Source organism: Myotis yumanensis, unplaced genomic scaffold, assembly GCF_028538775.1.
Source record: "Myotis yumanensis isolate MYYU_CA2020_CCGP unplaced genomic scaffold, mMyoYum1.0.hap1 SCAF_2, whole genome shotgun sequence".
NCBI classification, from domain to species: Eukaryota; Metazoa; Chordata; class Mammalia; order Chiroptera; family Vespertilionidae; genus Myotis; species Myotis yumanensis.
In genome coordinates this window covers 20,924,595-20,938,246 of record NW_027223753.1, presented here as the reverse complement: position 1 = coordinate 20,938,246, position 13,652 = coordinate 20,924,595, and the positions used below count along the sequence as shown (strand labels likewise).

Here is a 13,652-nt window from a genome sequence, read left to right as displayed (position 1 = left end):
AGGAAATAGCTAACTTCATAGAGCCACAAAAAACTGAATGTGATAAACACAGAAAAGAACCAGCTGGATCTGGCAATTAGAAAATTGGTGACCTTGGCAAGAACAACGTCTGGCCCTTACTCATACTGACTGCACTATACTGAGGAGTCTGTAGATGAGAATATTGCCATAGTCAACTTATTACTGTTCCAAGAAGCCTGACTTATATTCTTTGGTATAATTTCCATTATGAGCAATTAACAATGTTTCCCTCAAATTATGCAAACAAAAGAAAAAAAAACAGAGAAGGGACTTAAGCCTTATTTTTAATATTTTAAAATTTCAAAAGCAGAATACCTGTATAGTCAAAATTTTTTAAAATATCATTGTAAGGCCCTAACTGGTTTGGCTCAGTGGATAGAGCATCAGCCTGAGGACTCAATGGTCCCAGGTTCGATTCCAGTGAAGGGCATGTACCTTGGTTGCGGGCACATCCCCAGTAGGGAGTGTGCAGGAGGCAGCTGATCGATATTTCTCTCTCATCGATGTTTCTAATTCTCTATCCCTCTCCCTTCCTCTCTGTGAAAAACCAATAAAATATATATTTTTTAAAAATATCATTGTAAGGAAGCCAATGTGACCCAACCTAAAGAACAGCTTTGCTAATTAAAAAGGCCCATGTGGAGACACTGCCATCTCCTGGCAACAAAAGCATAGATTGAAAAAGAAAAGGTGACCCAAATCTGCAACCTCTATAAGAATTTTTCCCCAAGAGAGTTGTATGACTAAATGATTTTCTACAGTTATATTTTAACATTTTTGCTAAAAATTATTCTAACCTCCTACCATATCTGTGACCAGACTTGCCCATACACAGGAAAAGAAATCTTACATTTATAAAGTACTTTCACTAATATGTCTTTTTTTATTCTTCAAAATTATCCTGTGACGTAGTGGAGAAGGCATCATTGGCCTCATTTTATTGACAAAATGAGTCAGAGATTGACTTGCCCAACGTCACACTAATATATGGTGCTAGAACTTTAAGTATGCTTACTCAGGGTTTTTTCCATACTACAGGGAAACTGAGGAAGAAACCAGAATATTTCATTACACTACTAGTAGCCTTGCGCACGAATCCGTGTGCCAGTAGCTCTCTGTGGGGCCTGGCCGCTCTGCGCCCGCTGCCCAGAGGCTCTCTGTGGCCCAGAGGCCCATCTGTGGATGGGCACAGAACACTTGCCTCGTCACTGGGGCGACGACGCAAGCATTCCCCACCGCCCCTGGCCACTCCATGCCTGCTGCCCAGAGGCCCTCCGCAGCTGGGGTGGAACACTTGCCTCATCACCACAGCAGTAAAGCAAGCATTCCGCCAGGCCGCTCACGCTGCCCACTCTCAGCCCTCCCCACCCCTCGGAATGGGGGACTCAGGAATGGGCGCTTCCATCATGTGGCTATGGGCACCACCATCTTTGTGATGGAGTGATGGTTAATTTGCATATTGCCCTCTCATTCTATGGGGTTACCTTGTTTTGGCTTGCAGGACGGGAATGACTTTGCCTATTCTCTCAGGAACTTTCAGCTTCCCAGAATCCTTGTCAAGAACATCCTTTTTTTCAGAGCAAAAGAAATGCAGAAGGAAAGATGGTTCTTAGTAACAAGAAAATGACAGTATACCGTGCATGGAAATACTCTTGAACTAAAGGCCTCAGAGGCATATCCGTATCCCACTGTGTACCAGGCACTATAATAGCTGCTTTAAATGAGATAGTGACTGCAATCTTAAAGTGGGGGGAGGCTTAGAACCCTAAGCAGCAGGGATTATTAAACCCATTTGGAAGAAAGGGAATCAGGCTCAAAGAGGTTAAGTAAATTGCCCCAGATTTTTCAGCTCTTCAGAGGCTGACTCAGAGCTGGTACTATATTTAATATAGCAATCCTAGAGGCCCGATGCACGAAATTCATGCAAGAGCAGGCCTTCCTTCCCCCGGCTGCTGGCACTGGCTTCCCTCTGGCACCCAGGACCCGGGCTTCCCTAGCAGCCCCAGCTTCGATTGGAAGGACGTCTGGTCTAATTAGCATATTACACTTTTATTATTATAGATAACAAAAGATTGAGACTTAGGCTGAAGCCCAAAGGAAAAATAATACTAAAATAATCATCAACTTAGTAATTATCTAATAAATGGTAATTTGATATCATGAATGTCACTGCAAATACACAATTACCCTTTACTCTACCATGAAATATTATTTACTCCAATTTTTAAATAAGAAATGTGAGGGCTCAGCCATTGTGGCTCGGTGGTTGAGCGTTGACCTATGAACCAGTTAGTCATGGTTCGATTCCTGGTAAGGGCACATGCCAGGGTTGCGGGCTCAATCCCCAGTGTGGGGCGTGCAGGAGGCAGCCAATCAATGAGTCTCTCTCATCATTGATGTTTCTATCCCTTCTTCTCTGAAATCAATAAAAATATAAAAAATAAAAAGAAATGTGAGGGAACAGAGAGGCTACATAATCTGTCCAAGGTCATGGTGCTAGACAGGATTCAAACCCCAATTTGTCTGAATACAAAGCTCTGCTGCTGCTATACAGCTTCTGAATGAAAATCATTTTATTTTTCTCTTCATCTTGAAAAAATATACTTACTTTGTTTGATGAACTGGAAACAACTGGAAACTTCATTTCACAACTTGATTTATGTGATCCATTTCTCCAGGATGAACCTAAATGAGGAGTCTCTGAATGGTCCAAGATCTGAGTGATTACAGGTATAGGTTTCTTACTATCAGGCATACTTTTTTCACGGACAGTTTGTTGAAAGTTATTACTTGAAGGAGAAGGGAGCGAGGGCCCATCCCAGGAAGAGTTATTGGGGATGATCCCTTCAGAATTAGTGCAAAGTTTGCTCTTTTTTGGGCTAAGACCATCTTCTCTCATCCCTTCTCCAAGGGAGGAGCGTTTTTCAATATCTTTGGGTGTATCAGTCTTGTCCTTAAGCACAACATCACAAGCTGTTGGATTAAATGGTGCAACAACTGTTAATTTTACAAGATTCTTTTCTAGTGCAAAGGGTCTGTTTAATGGTTTTGCAGGAGTTGGTCCCTGACCAACTAATGTACTCTGAGGTAATTTGAAGAGGCCAGGAGTCTCAGCTACTGGTCCACGGCTGTCCAATGAATTTTCCTCATCCTCATCTGATAGATCATCATCCCTTAAGTACTTCTCTATCTCTTCCTCTGTGAAGCTGAAATGGCCATCATCTTCTTCTCCTTCACTCAGGTCCAGCAAGGAGTCATCCAATACATCCTCATCCAAGGAACCCCTAGAGGGCACCAATGGGCACATCATATCTGGAGAAATAAGAGGCAGGTTCACTGAGGAACAGGAAATACTCTTCATACCAACTCCAATCTGCTCTATAGAGTGGTAGTATCCTAACATTTCAAATTCTTTACACTGTGACTTGTAATATGGAAAACAATTTTAAGATATTTAACTTTATCAGAATCATGGAAATACATATTAGAACGATGAGATACTTTTTTCCCTATAAATATGGTAAAAATTAAGACATAATAATCTAGGTTAGTGTGGATGTGCAAAAAAGCACTCTCATACTCTGTCAGTGAGAGTGTAAGTCAGCACAATATTTTGTGGATAGTATCTTGGCAATACCAATTTACCCAGATATTTCACTTCTGGAAGTTTATTCTACAGAAATACCTATACAAATGCACATGGATACATTTATAAGGATATCCAAAGCAGCATTACTCAAAATAGCTAAATATTGAACAATCTACATGCCCATCACCAGGAGATCAGTTAAGTAAAATCATGGTTTATTCATGCTATGGATATTTTAAACTACAGTAGTCTCCCCTTATCTGCAGTTTTGCTTTCCACAGTTGCAGTTACCCAGTTTCAGACACGAGGTCAATTGAGGTTCTAAATTATTAAATTGAAACTTCCCGAAATAATTGTTTTTGTTAAAATATATTTTTATTGATTTCAGAGAGAAAAGGAGAGGGAGAGTGAGATAGAAACATCAATGATAAGAGAGAATCATTGATCGGCTGCCTCCTGCACACCCCCTACTGGGAGTTGAGCCCGTAACCTGGGCACGTGCCCTTGACTGGAACCAAACCTGGGACCCTTTAGTCCATAGGCCAATGCTCTATCCTCTGTGCCAAACTAGTTAGGGCCCGAAATAATTCTTAAGTTTTGAGTAGTGTGATGAAACCTCCTACCTTCCTACTCTGTCCTGTCCAGAAAGTGAATTATACCTTTGTCCAGCATATCCACATTCTTTATGCTACCGTTCATTAGTCACTTAGTAGGTTATTGGAAGGACTGTCATGGTATTTCAGTGCTTATGTTCAAATAACCCTTATTTTATTTAATAATGGCCCCAAGGAGCAAGAGTAGAAATGCTGGCAATTCATATATGCCAAAGAGAAGCTGTAAAGTACTTCCCATTAAGTGACAATGTATGCATATATAGGAAGAAATATAGTATATATAAGATTCAGTACTACCTGCAGTTTCAGGCATCTACTGGAGGTTTTGGAACATATCCCCTGCGGACAAGTGGGGACTACTGTATTTAAAAATACAATGCGATCTGTATATACTATCATTGAATAATATCCACAATATACAAACAATACAAATATAATATGTAAAATGTTTGGATTTTCATAGTTTACACTTTTTAGAAAACAAACATATTACTTTCAAAAAAAAGTTTTTTAATTAAGAATATAAGAATTGTCTTCCATACTGTGTGGAGCTGCTGGCGTGATCTCTGCCTTTGCCACAAGACCAAATGGAAAAAGGTTTCAGCTCCTGCTAGCTGTTCCTTTCAGGAGACTTGTCAAAATGATTGACTCCCACCTTCCTGAAGGTACAAAGAAAATTAGAGGATCTTCTCATCACTTTCAACTCTGCTAATTACAAAGTCAACTGTATTATGCTTTTAAGGTGCTCCATCTATTAATTTTCATCTTGATTTTTTTTAATACCAGAAAGTTAAATTTTGAGTCAAAACATAAAAGAAAAACCTTTAGAGGAAAAATTATGCAACTAAAGAACTAGTTTTGTTCCAACAATTTGTACTTTCTTAAGGATATCATTTATATGTTCTAGTACAGTGGTTCTCAACCTTCCTAATGCCACAACCCTTTAATTCCTCACATTGTGGTGACCCCCAATTTCATTGTTACAAATTGAACATAATTAAAGCATAGTGATTAATCACAAAAACAATATGTAATTATATGTGTTTTCCGATGGTCTTAGGCGATCCCTGTGAAAGGGTCGTTCGACCCCCAAAGGGGTCGCGACCCACAGGTTGAGAACCGCTGCTCTAGTAGGATGAATCCTGGATTAGGAGTCTAAAAACCTGGGTTATAGTCCTGGTTCTGTCACTAACCAGTTATAATAATTTAGGCAAACCACTTAACCATTTGAACTTGTTTTCTCATTTATAAAACGGGGAAGGGATGGAAAAGGGGACCAGGCAATGTCTAAGATTCCACCAAGATCTAAAAGTTACTCATGACCACACATACAAAAGTCTCATTTCAATAGATACATAGATGCAAAAATAGAAAAAAATGTAAACAAATTTGATGACTGCTATAACCTGATTGAGAGAGGTCAAGAGGAGATTTTGATATCATTTTACTTTTCCACCTGAATATATATTACTAGTTTAACTAAAACCTAGTTTTTAAACAGCTAATGATGAATTTGATCTATAATTATTTTCTAATGGGGAAAATGAGAGAAAGCTAATATTTTACATATTTCATATAAACAATCTGAAACGCTATAAGAAATAATTAAACACTAAACTCAATAATCTGGGAAATTTATGATAGCCTTTTTACTGTGAATTTTGCCTACCCCACTTCCCTCCAAACCACACCTGGAATTTTAGCTTTAGTTCATACATTCTTACAGAAAACATTTTCTGAGTTACTATCATCACACAGCACTGAGCTAGATAATATGTCTCTATAAAATTTCTAAGAAATAAAGATATGACTTCTACACTCAAAGAATGTATAATCTTGTCAGGGAGACAACATTTAAAATTACACACTACTATGAAAAAATGTAAAATGGTATGGACAATAAAGTACCAGAGAAAGAGTTAGAAGGGAAGGAATTTCAGAATTTCAGAATTAAAAGGGACCTATGTAATGCACAGCATGGTGATTATAATTAACAACACTGATTTTATACTTGAAAATTGCTAAGAGAATATACCCTAAAAGTTCTCATCACAAGAAAAAACTGTAACTATGTGAGGTGATGTTAACTAAACTTATTTTATAATTAGAGGCCCTGTGCACGGGTTTGTGCACCAATGGGATCCCTCAGCGTGGCCTGCAGCCATCAGGCCAAAACCCGCAATCCAACACTGCCTGCTGCTCCTGCCTGCCACTCGTGCTCATCCCGGCCCTGCTGCACCTGCTGCAGGCTTGCGCCCAGTCAGTCCCAATCCCCAGAGGCGCCCTTCGATCAGCTGAGCAACACTCCTGCTATGGGAGCACACTGAACACCAGGGGACAGCTCCTGCATTGAGCGTCTGCCCCCTGGTGGTCAGTGCACATCATAACGACTAGTCATCAGTCGTTTAGGCTTTTACTAGGTGTACCAGTTAATAATGTGGATTTTTTCAATAGATGGAATTACACATATGTTGATATATATGCGATTTGATATGTATGCTATTTTGTTGTACTGACAAGCTTCAAAACTTATGTCAAATTTGCTGAAGGTGTTAACATCATAGATATTTTTACGCTTAAAAATGTCAAATTTCGTGCCAAAAAAAGAGCATCTGCAGGAAGTTTTAATTCATTACTTTATTTTGAAGAAAAGTGCTGCTGAAAGTTATCATATGCTTCTGGAAGCTTATGGTGAACATGTTCCATCTCAAGATACTTGTGAACGCTGGTTTAAATGCTTTAAAAGTGATGATTTCGATGTGAAAAACAAAAAACGTCCAGGTCAACAGAAAAAGTTTGAAGACCAACAATTACAAGCATTATTGGATGAAGATGTGTGTCAAACTCAAAAACAACTTGCAGAAAGATTAAATGTTGCTCAGCAAACAATTTCCGATCCTTTACAAGCAATGGGAAAGATTTTAAAGGAAGGAAGATGATGCCGAAACCGGTTTGGCTCAGTGGATAGAGCGTCGGCCTGCGGACTGAGAGGTCCCGGGTTCGATTCCGGTCAAGGGCATGTACCTGGGTTGCGGGCACATCCCCGGTGGGGGATGTGCAAGAGGCGGCTGGTCAATGTTTCTCTCTCATCGATGTTTCTAACTCTCTCTGTCTCTCTTCCTTCCTCTCTGTGAAAAATCAATAAAATATATTTAAAAAAAAAAAAAAAAAAAAAAGGAAGGAAGATGAGTGCCACATCAACTGAATGAAAGACAAATGGAAAAACGAAAAGTCATCAGTAAAATGTTGCTTCAACGGCACGAAAGGAAGTCTTTTTGGCATTAAATTGTGACTGGCGATGAAAAGTGGATTTATTTTGAGAATCCCAAACGCACAAAATCATGGGTTGATCCAGGTCAACCATTAACATCAGCTGCAAGGCCAAATCGCTTCGGAAAGAAGACAATGCTCTGCATTTGGTGGGATCAGGAAGGTGTGGTGTATTATGAGCTTCTAAAACCAGGTGAAACCGTTAATACTGATCGCTACCAACAACAAGTAATCAATCTGAACCACCCTTTGATCGTAAAATGGCCAGAAGACACGGCAAAGTAATTTTGCTTCATGATGACGCACCATCACACACTTCAAAACCGACTAAAGACACGTTAAAAGATCTTGCCTGGGAAGTATTAACCCACCCACCATATTCACCAGACCTTGCTCCTTCAGATTACTACTTGTTCCTATCAATGGCACACGCACTGAGCAGCACTTCAAAATGTACGAAGAAGTGGAAAATTGGGTCTCTGGTTTGCTTCAAAATAAGAATAGTTCCATTGGGACGTATCCACAAATTACCTGAAAAATGGGGGAAATGTGTAGCTAGCGATGGACATTACTTCGAATGAAACACTTTTGATGTTTCTCTTGAAATTATAGTCTTTTCTTTGATTATAAAATCCGCATTATTAACTGGTACACCTAGCATATATATAGATCATATGGCAATATGTACATATGTCAAATCATTATGTTGAACACCTTAAGATAATAAAACTAAGGGGGTAATAAATAAAAGGAAGAAGGAACTAATTAAACTTATCTTAGAAATGAGGTGGGACAGAAATGAAAGAAATATTAAGTACCTATTATAAATCAAACACTGAGAGACATTTACAGCTCTAATTTAACCCTCAACTCAATTCTATAACACAGGTCTTATCAAAGAAACTACGGTTTCTGTTGTGTGACTCAGAGGTTGAGTGTCTATCTATGAACTAGGAGGTCATGGTTCGATTCCCGGTCAGGGCACATGCCCAGGTTGCAGGCTACTGATCAATGATTCTCTCTCATCATTGATGTTTCTATCTCTCCCTCTCCCTTCCTCTCTGAAATCAATAAAAATATTTTTTAATTAAAAAAATAAATAAATAAACGTAGAGCTGCTAAGACTTTTTCTCTGATTTTACCAACAACTGTTGTGAGAGTTCCAGGCACTGGAGCAGGTTCCTCAATAAAGAGAAAAGTAATTTCTCTGCCCAGTGACTGAGTTTTTATAACATTATTTCTTTAGGCAGAAGAAAAGTTGACTTTTGGAAATTTCTTTTTTACATAAAGTTTGTAGTTGTCAAGCACAAGTATCACAGACACTGGAGTTAAGCAGCTACATTTCTGAGAAGCCCTTTCTGAGCTCCTACCCCCAGCACCTGCTTGACCAAATGAAGAGTTCAATATATTTTCACTGTTGGAAAACTAAAGTTCAAAGTCATAAAGTAACTCAACCAAGTACAGGGAACTAAGAATGCTAGAACAAGGATCCAAACTAAGGTCTATTTCCAAAGGCAATGTTTTTTCTTGTGTGTGTTTTTTCTACCACCTTTGTAATAGACTTGCCCAGGGTTGGTCAGCAAATGGCAGAGCCCTCTAAATTCACTACACCTTTTTATAGACATGAAAGATATGGACACTAATGAGGATTTTGGTGCCGTGGAAAAAAATAATTTAAGCCACCTTATTATCACAGACTTCCTTGATTTCCCAGCTGAATGGAAGAACATCAGTAATATCCCTGAATGCAGCCAAACCTCACAGGAAAAACACACAATCATTACTGCGCACACAAAGGCCCAATATCCTTGACAACCACTGACAATATCAATTTTTATGCCATACGACATCCAGAGCCACGAAGTTGGCTCTTCTGAGCTTCTCTCATAGAATGTTCCAAAAGGGCTGGGAGCAAAAGCATGCAAAACAATACCATCCTATATAATAAAAGCCTAATATGCAAATCGACCAGTGGAAGGACTGGTCACTATGACGTGCACTGACCACTAGAGGGCAGACACTCAATGCAGGAGCTGCCCCCAGCCAGCAGACCCCAGGCCAGCCAAGGTGGGTGCCAGCAGGGACCCCCCAATCGAACCACCGGTCGCCCCACAGAGGAAGGAGACTGGTGGCAGCAGCAAGGCAAGGCAATTGGGGGGTGGGGCCAGCCAGCGAGCAGGCGGCGCCAGGCCAGCCAAGGAGGGTGCCAGTGGGAGCCTCCCCCCCCTCCCCCCCAGCCGCCACCCCCGTCATCGCCCCACCAGTTGCCCCACAGATCGGCCCTGATCACTGGCCAGGCCTAGGGACCCTATCCATGCACAAATTTCATGCATCGGGCCTCTAGTATAATTTTTAACCTGCACAAATCATTCTCTTCATAATTTTAGTTAACTCATTTTAATACACATACAAAAATAACATAATAGCATAATGAACTCCACATACCATCACTCAGGCCCAACAACTACCATCAACCAAACCATCGCTAATCTAACCCCATCCACTCCCCCATTTACTAGATTATTTTGAAGCAAATCTCAGGCATTACATCATTTCATCTGTAAATAACAAGAATTCCTTATCATAAAATATCTGGTTCAGATTTCCAGTTATTTTATGTCATATATTTTTAAAAGATTTTAAAAAATCAGTATCCAAATAAGGTCCATACATTGCAATGGACTGATACATCTTGTGTTTTAATCTATAGCATCCCCATTTTTTTCTTGCAACTTGTTAAAGAAACAATACCATATACATATATCATTAAATTATAAAAACATGCAAAAGAATAAGAAACACCAAATTCAGGATAGTGGTTACCTCTGGTTGTGGGAAGGGAAGAGGAATGGGCAAGAGGACAAAAGAGCTTCAATTCTATGTTTTATTTCTTAAAAAAAAAAAAAAAAAAAAAAAAGAGTCTAAAACAAACATGGCAACATAATATAAAGCTGGCCCTGGCTGATTTGGCTCAGTGGATAGAGCGTTGGCCTTCGGAATGAAGGGTCCTGGGTTCAATTCTGGTCAAAGGCACATGCCCAGTTTATGAGCTCAATGCTCAGTAGGGGACATGCAGGAGGCAGCCGATCAATGATTCTTTCTCATCATGGATGTTTCTCTCTCTCTCCTGCTCCCTTCCTTTCTGAAATCAATAAAAATTTATTTTAAAAAACATTATTTAAAAAAGATAAAGCTGGATGGTGGGTATAATGGTATTCGTTACTATATTTTTCATATGCTTAAAATATTTAATAATAAAAACATTTTAAAATTAGAAGTCAGTGGGGATACAATGATTACATTCTGAAGTTTCGAATGTCCTCTCCTGTAAAAAGACTACATAAAACTACCACATGGGATTGTTGGAAGAATTAAATAAGATCATGAATATAAAGCACTTAGTATACTACAGTATAAAAGCTAAATAAGTAGTTTATAGATATTACTTCACTCCACCCTCATCACCTCCCTGAACTCTTCAAAATCTTGAGAAACATAGGAATAATAGGAAAAAAGAGTGCTAAACTGGTAAAGAACTCCCCCTAGGCCTTGCTTGTTAGGAAATTAATCCAGTATGCTCTAATCTCTTCTATAGTAACCCAGAATTCAACCATTTTGCCACTAAATGAAAGACGAGGCTGTATGGACATCTGAACTAATAGGCAAATTCTGTAAATTAATAATGAAGTACCTTGTATAGAGGAACTAAAATTCAGAAACTTCAGAATTCAAGTTTGAACCTCAAAACAGATGAGAACACTCATCCGAAAAATGGGAATTATTCACTCTTAACTTTGAACACAGATTATCATGAAGATCAAGTGAGGGCAAGTTTAGGAGCACTCAACATAAAGCTCTATACTTATGAAAGTTGATATTTAGTGAATTTGTAGCAGAGGGGATTTCAAAAAAAGCTGAAGTTCTAAAGTGAAGTTCCACAAGACAGCCTTAGAACTTCTGTCTGCCATTCCACCATCACCTGCCTTTCTTGGCACTTACTTTGTAACCTCCACCAAAAATATTCGGATCTTTATTTTTAAGGGAAGAATATTTTTCCCGTCTCCCGAGTCTCTCTTAATTCCTCTGCTCCCCATCCCTTCTGTGACCCTATTCTGTCCTTCTATGTCTCTCACCTGTCCACCCCCTCTTCACACTTCAGTTTACCACGTCCGCCCTCGCTGTTCTCTAACCTCAGAAACTGGCTCCCTTTCTATTTTTATCATACCTAAGAAACCTACCGCCTTCCAGCACAAAGCTTTTCTTATTCAGGCCACTAAAACGGCAACACCAGACACAACCCCATACCCCTCTTCCAAGGCTCTCAAACCCGATCATTACCAAGCTGAATGTGACAGCTATGGCCAAGGGCAAGGATTACTTTCAAGGGACAGGATTTCCTCACTCAGCTTTGATTTCCAACTGTCCCCAGATGCAACCTGTGTGAGGCACGCTACACAAAAGGCACTCGGTAGGTTTTACCGCTCCATTTAAGCAAAATCAAAGTGAACTAAAATTATCTGTAAGAATCGTGCAACTCCCTTTGAGGTAACTGAACAAGCTGTGGGACAGAAAAACAACCCGGAGCTGGAAATATCTGCTCCAAGTAACATTTCACTAGATAAGAGCCCCAGGAATCTCCTCCCATAGGCACGGGAGGCCAAATGTCTAAGCTGCAGCAACAGGTTTCTTAAAAAAAAAAAATGTAGACAGGCTTGCTACAGGCTGGAGCCTCTATCCACAAGACACTGGAGGTCAGGTGTGACCCCTGACCCCGCTAAGACCGGACACCGCTGACCTAACCAGGTGAATTCCCACCCCTGCTCCATCCACCTCGGAGTCTGGTCTAGATATGGCCGCATCCTGCCCGAGGAGCAGAGCAGCCCGCACCGCCCGCGGATGCAGCTCCGCCCAGGGCCCCACCTGAACCTTCCCCGGCCCTTAAAAACCTCAGTCCCCACGGAGGCAGGCCCGAGCTCTCACTGCTCGGTGAGTAAGCTTTTCACTCAGTTACTCTTCTCTCTGTGAATTCCCTCACAACCCGCGGCTTGGATGGAGAAAAGCACCAGAGCCCACCTAGCGGGGCGAGGCAGCAGGCGGGCCATGCCATCCCCTCTGCGGGCCCCCCCGGCGAGCCCAGGCCGGCCCTCGGGGCTCCCGGAGGAACGGGTGGGTCGCCTCAGGTCTCAGAGCCCAACCCGCCCTTCAGGGGGGTCCGCCCGCCCTCTCCCTGCGCTCCCTCCGGTCGTCTCAGCCTCCGCGAAGCATCGCCCCGGGCCAGGCCGGCGCACGGCCCGCCTCCCGCCTCCCGCCTCCCAGACCGAGAATTCCCGCCGCCCGCGGAAAGCGGGAGGAGCGCGGGCTCGATCCCCACCCCTCCCCCCGGAGCCAGCCCGCCCGGCCGGCCAGCGCCCGCGGCCCTCCCCCGGGGGAAGGCGACCCACCGCCCCGCCGCGGGACCTCGGCCCCGCTCTCCCGAGGGGCGGGTCGCCCTCTCCTCCCCCACCCGCCAGGCGCGGCAGAAAGACCGCGGTCACCTCCCTCGCTACACCCTCCCCCGTGGGGTAGGGGAGCCGCGTCGCGGCAGCGCCCACCCGCCTACGTTTCCATCCCTCCCCACCGCCGCTGGGCTGGGAGAACCGACGTTGCCCCCCGCCTCAGGCCGCCAAGCAGCCTCCCTTTTCCTCAGCGGGGTGAGGGGAACCTAGAGCCCGCCGACGTGGAGATGGGGGCAGGGACACTCCCCCCTCCCGCCGCCATCACCTCAGGGACGAAAACGAGCCCTTCTCCCGGCGGGGCGAGGGCCTCCCAACCCCTCAACGGGGCGGACGGCGGACGTGGTCCCCTGAAGAAGCAACAGGCGCCCCCATCCTCCTCCCAGCCGGGGAGTGCCGACCCCCTCGCCCCTCCCGCACTTCACCTCCGGAAGCGAGGCCGAAGCCTTGGCGAAGACCTCGCCTCACTCCGCCCCCTGCGCCATTTTATCGCCCCTCTCCCCGACCTCCCCCACCCGAGGCAGCCCGGGCAGCGCCAGGGGGCGGGCAAACAGGCAATGATTGGCAGGAACACGCCCCGCCTCCAAGAGGGTGGAGCCTCACGCAGGCGCCGCAACCCCGCCCTCCGCACCGCCTACCCCGCCTACTGACTCCACCTCTTCTCGT

General features: G+C 43.0%; 1 protein-coding gene across 1 annotated transcript in view; it reads right to left on the bottom strand.

Moving 5' to 3' along the window:
- S100PBP (S100P binding protein) overlaps window positions 1-13,507 on the bottom strand; it is a 34,098-nt gene extending 20,591 nt beyond the window's left edge. Inside the window, exons 1-4 of the mRNA XM_070404654.1 lie at window positions 13,412-13,507; window positions 4,767-4,883; window positions 2,630-3,333; window positions 1,506-1,588 (exon numbers count right to left, since the gene is read on the bottom strand). Of these exons, the coding sequence (XP_070260755.1) occupies window positions 1,506-1,588; window positions 2,630-3,331 (785 nt within the window). The 5' untranslated portion in view covers window positions 3,332-3,333; window positions 4,767-4,883; window positions 13,412-13,507. The remainder of the gene's footprint in view (window positions 1-1,505; window positions 1,589-2,629; window positions 3,334-4,766; window positions 4,884-13,411) is intronic.
- Between the last annotated feature and the right edge of the window lie 145 nt (window positions 13,508-13,652).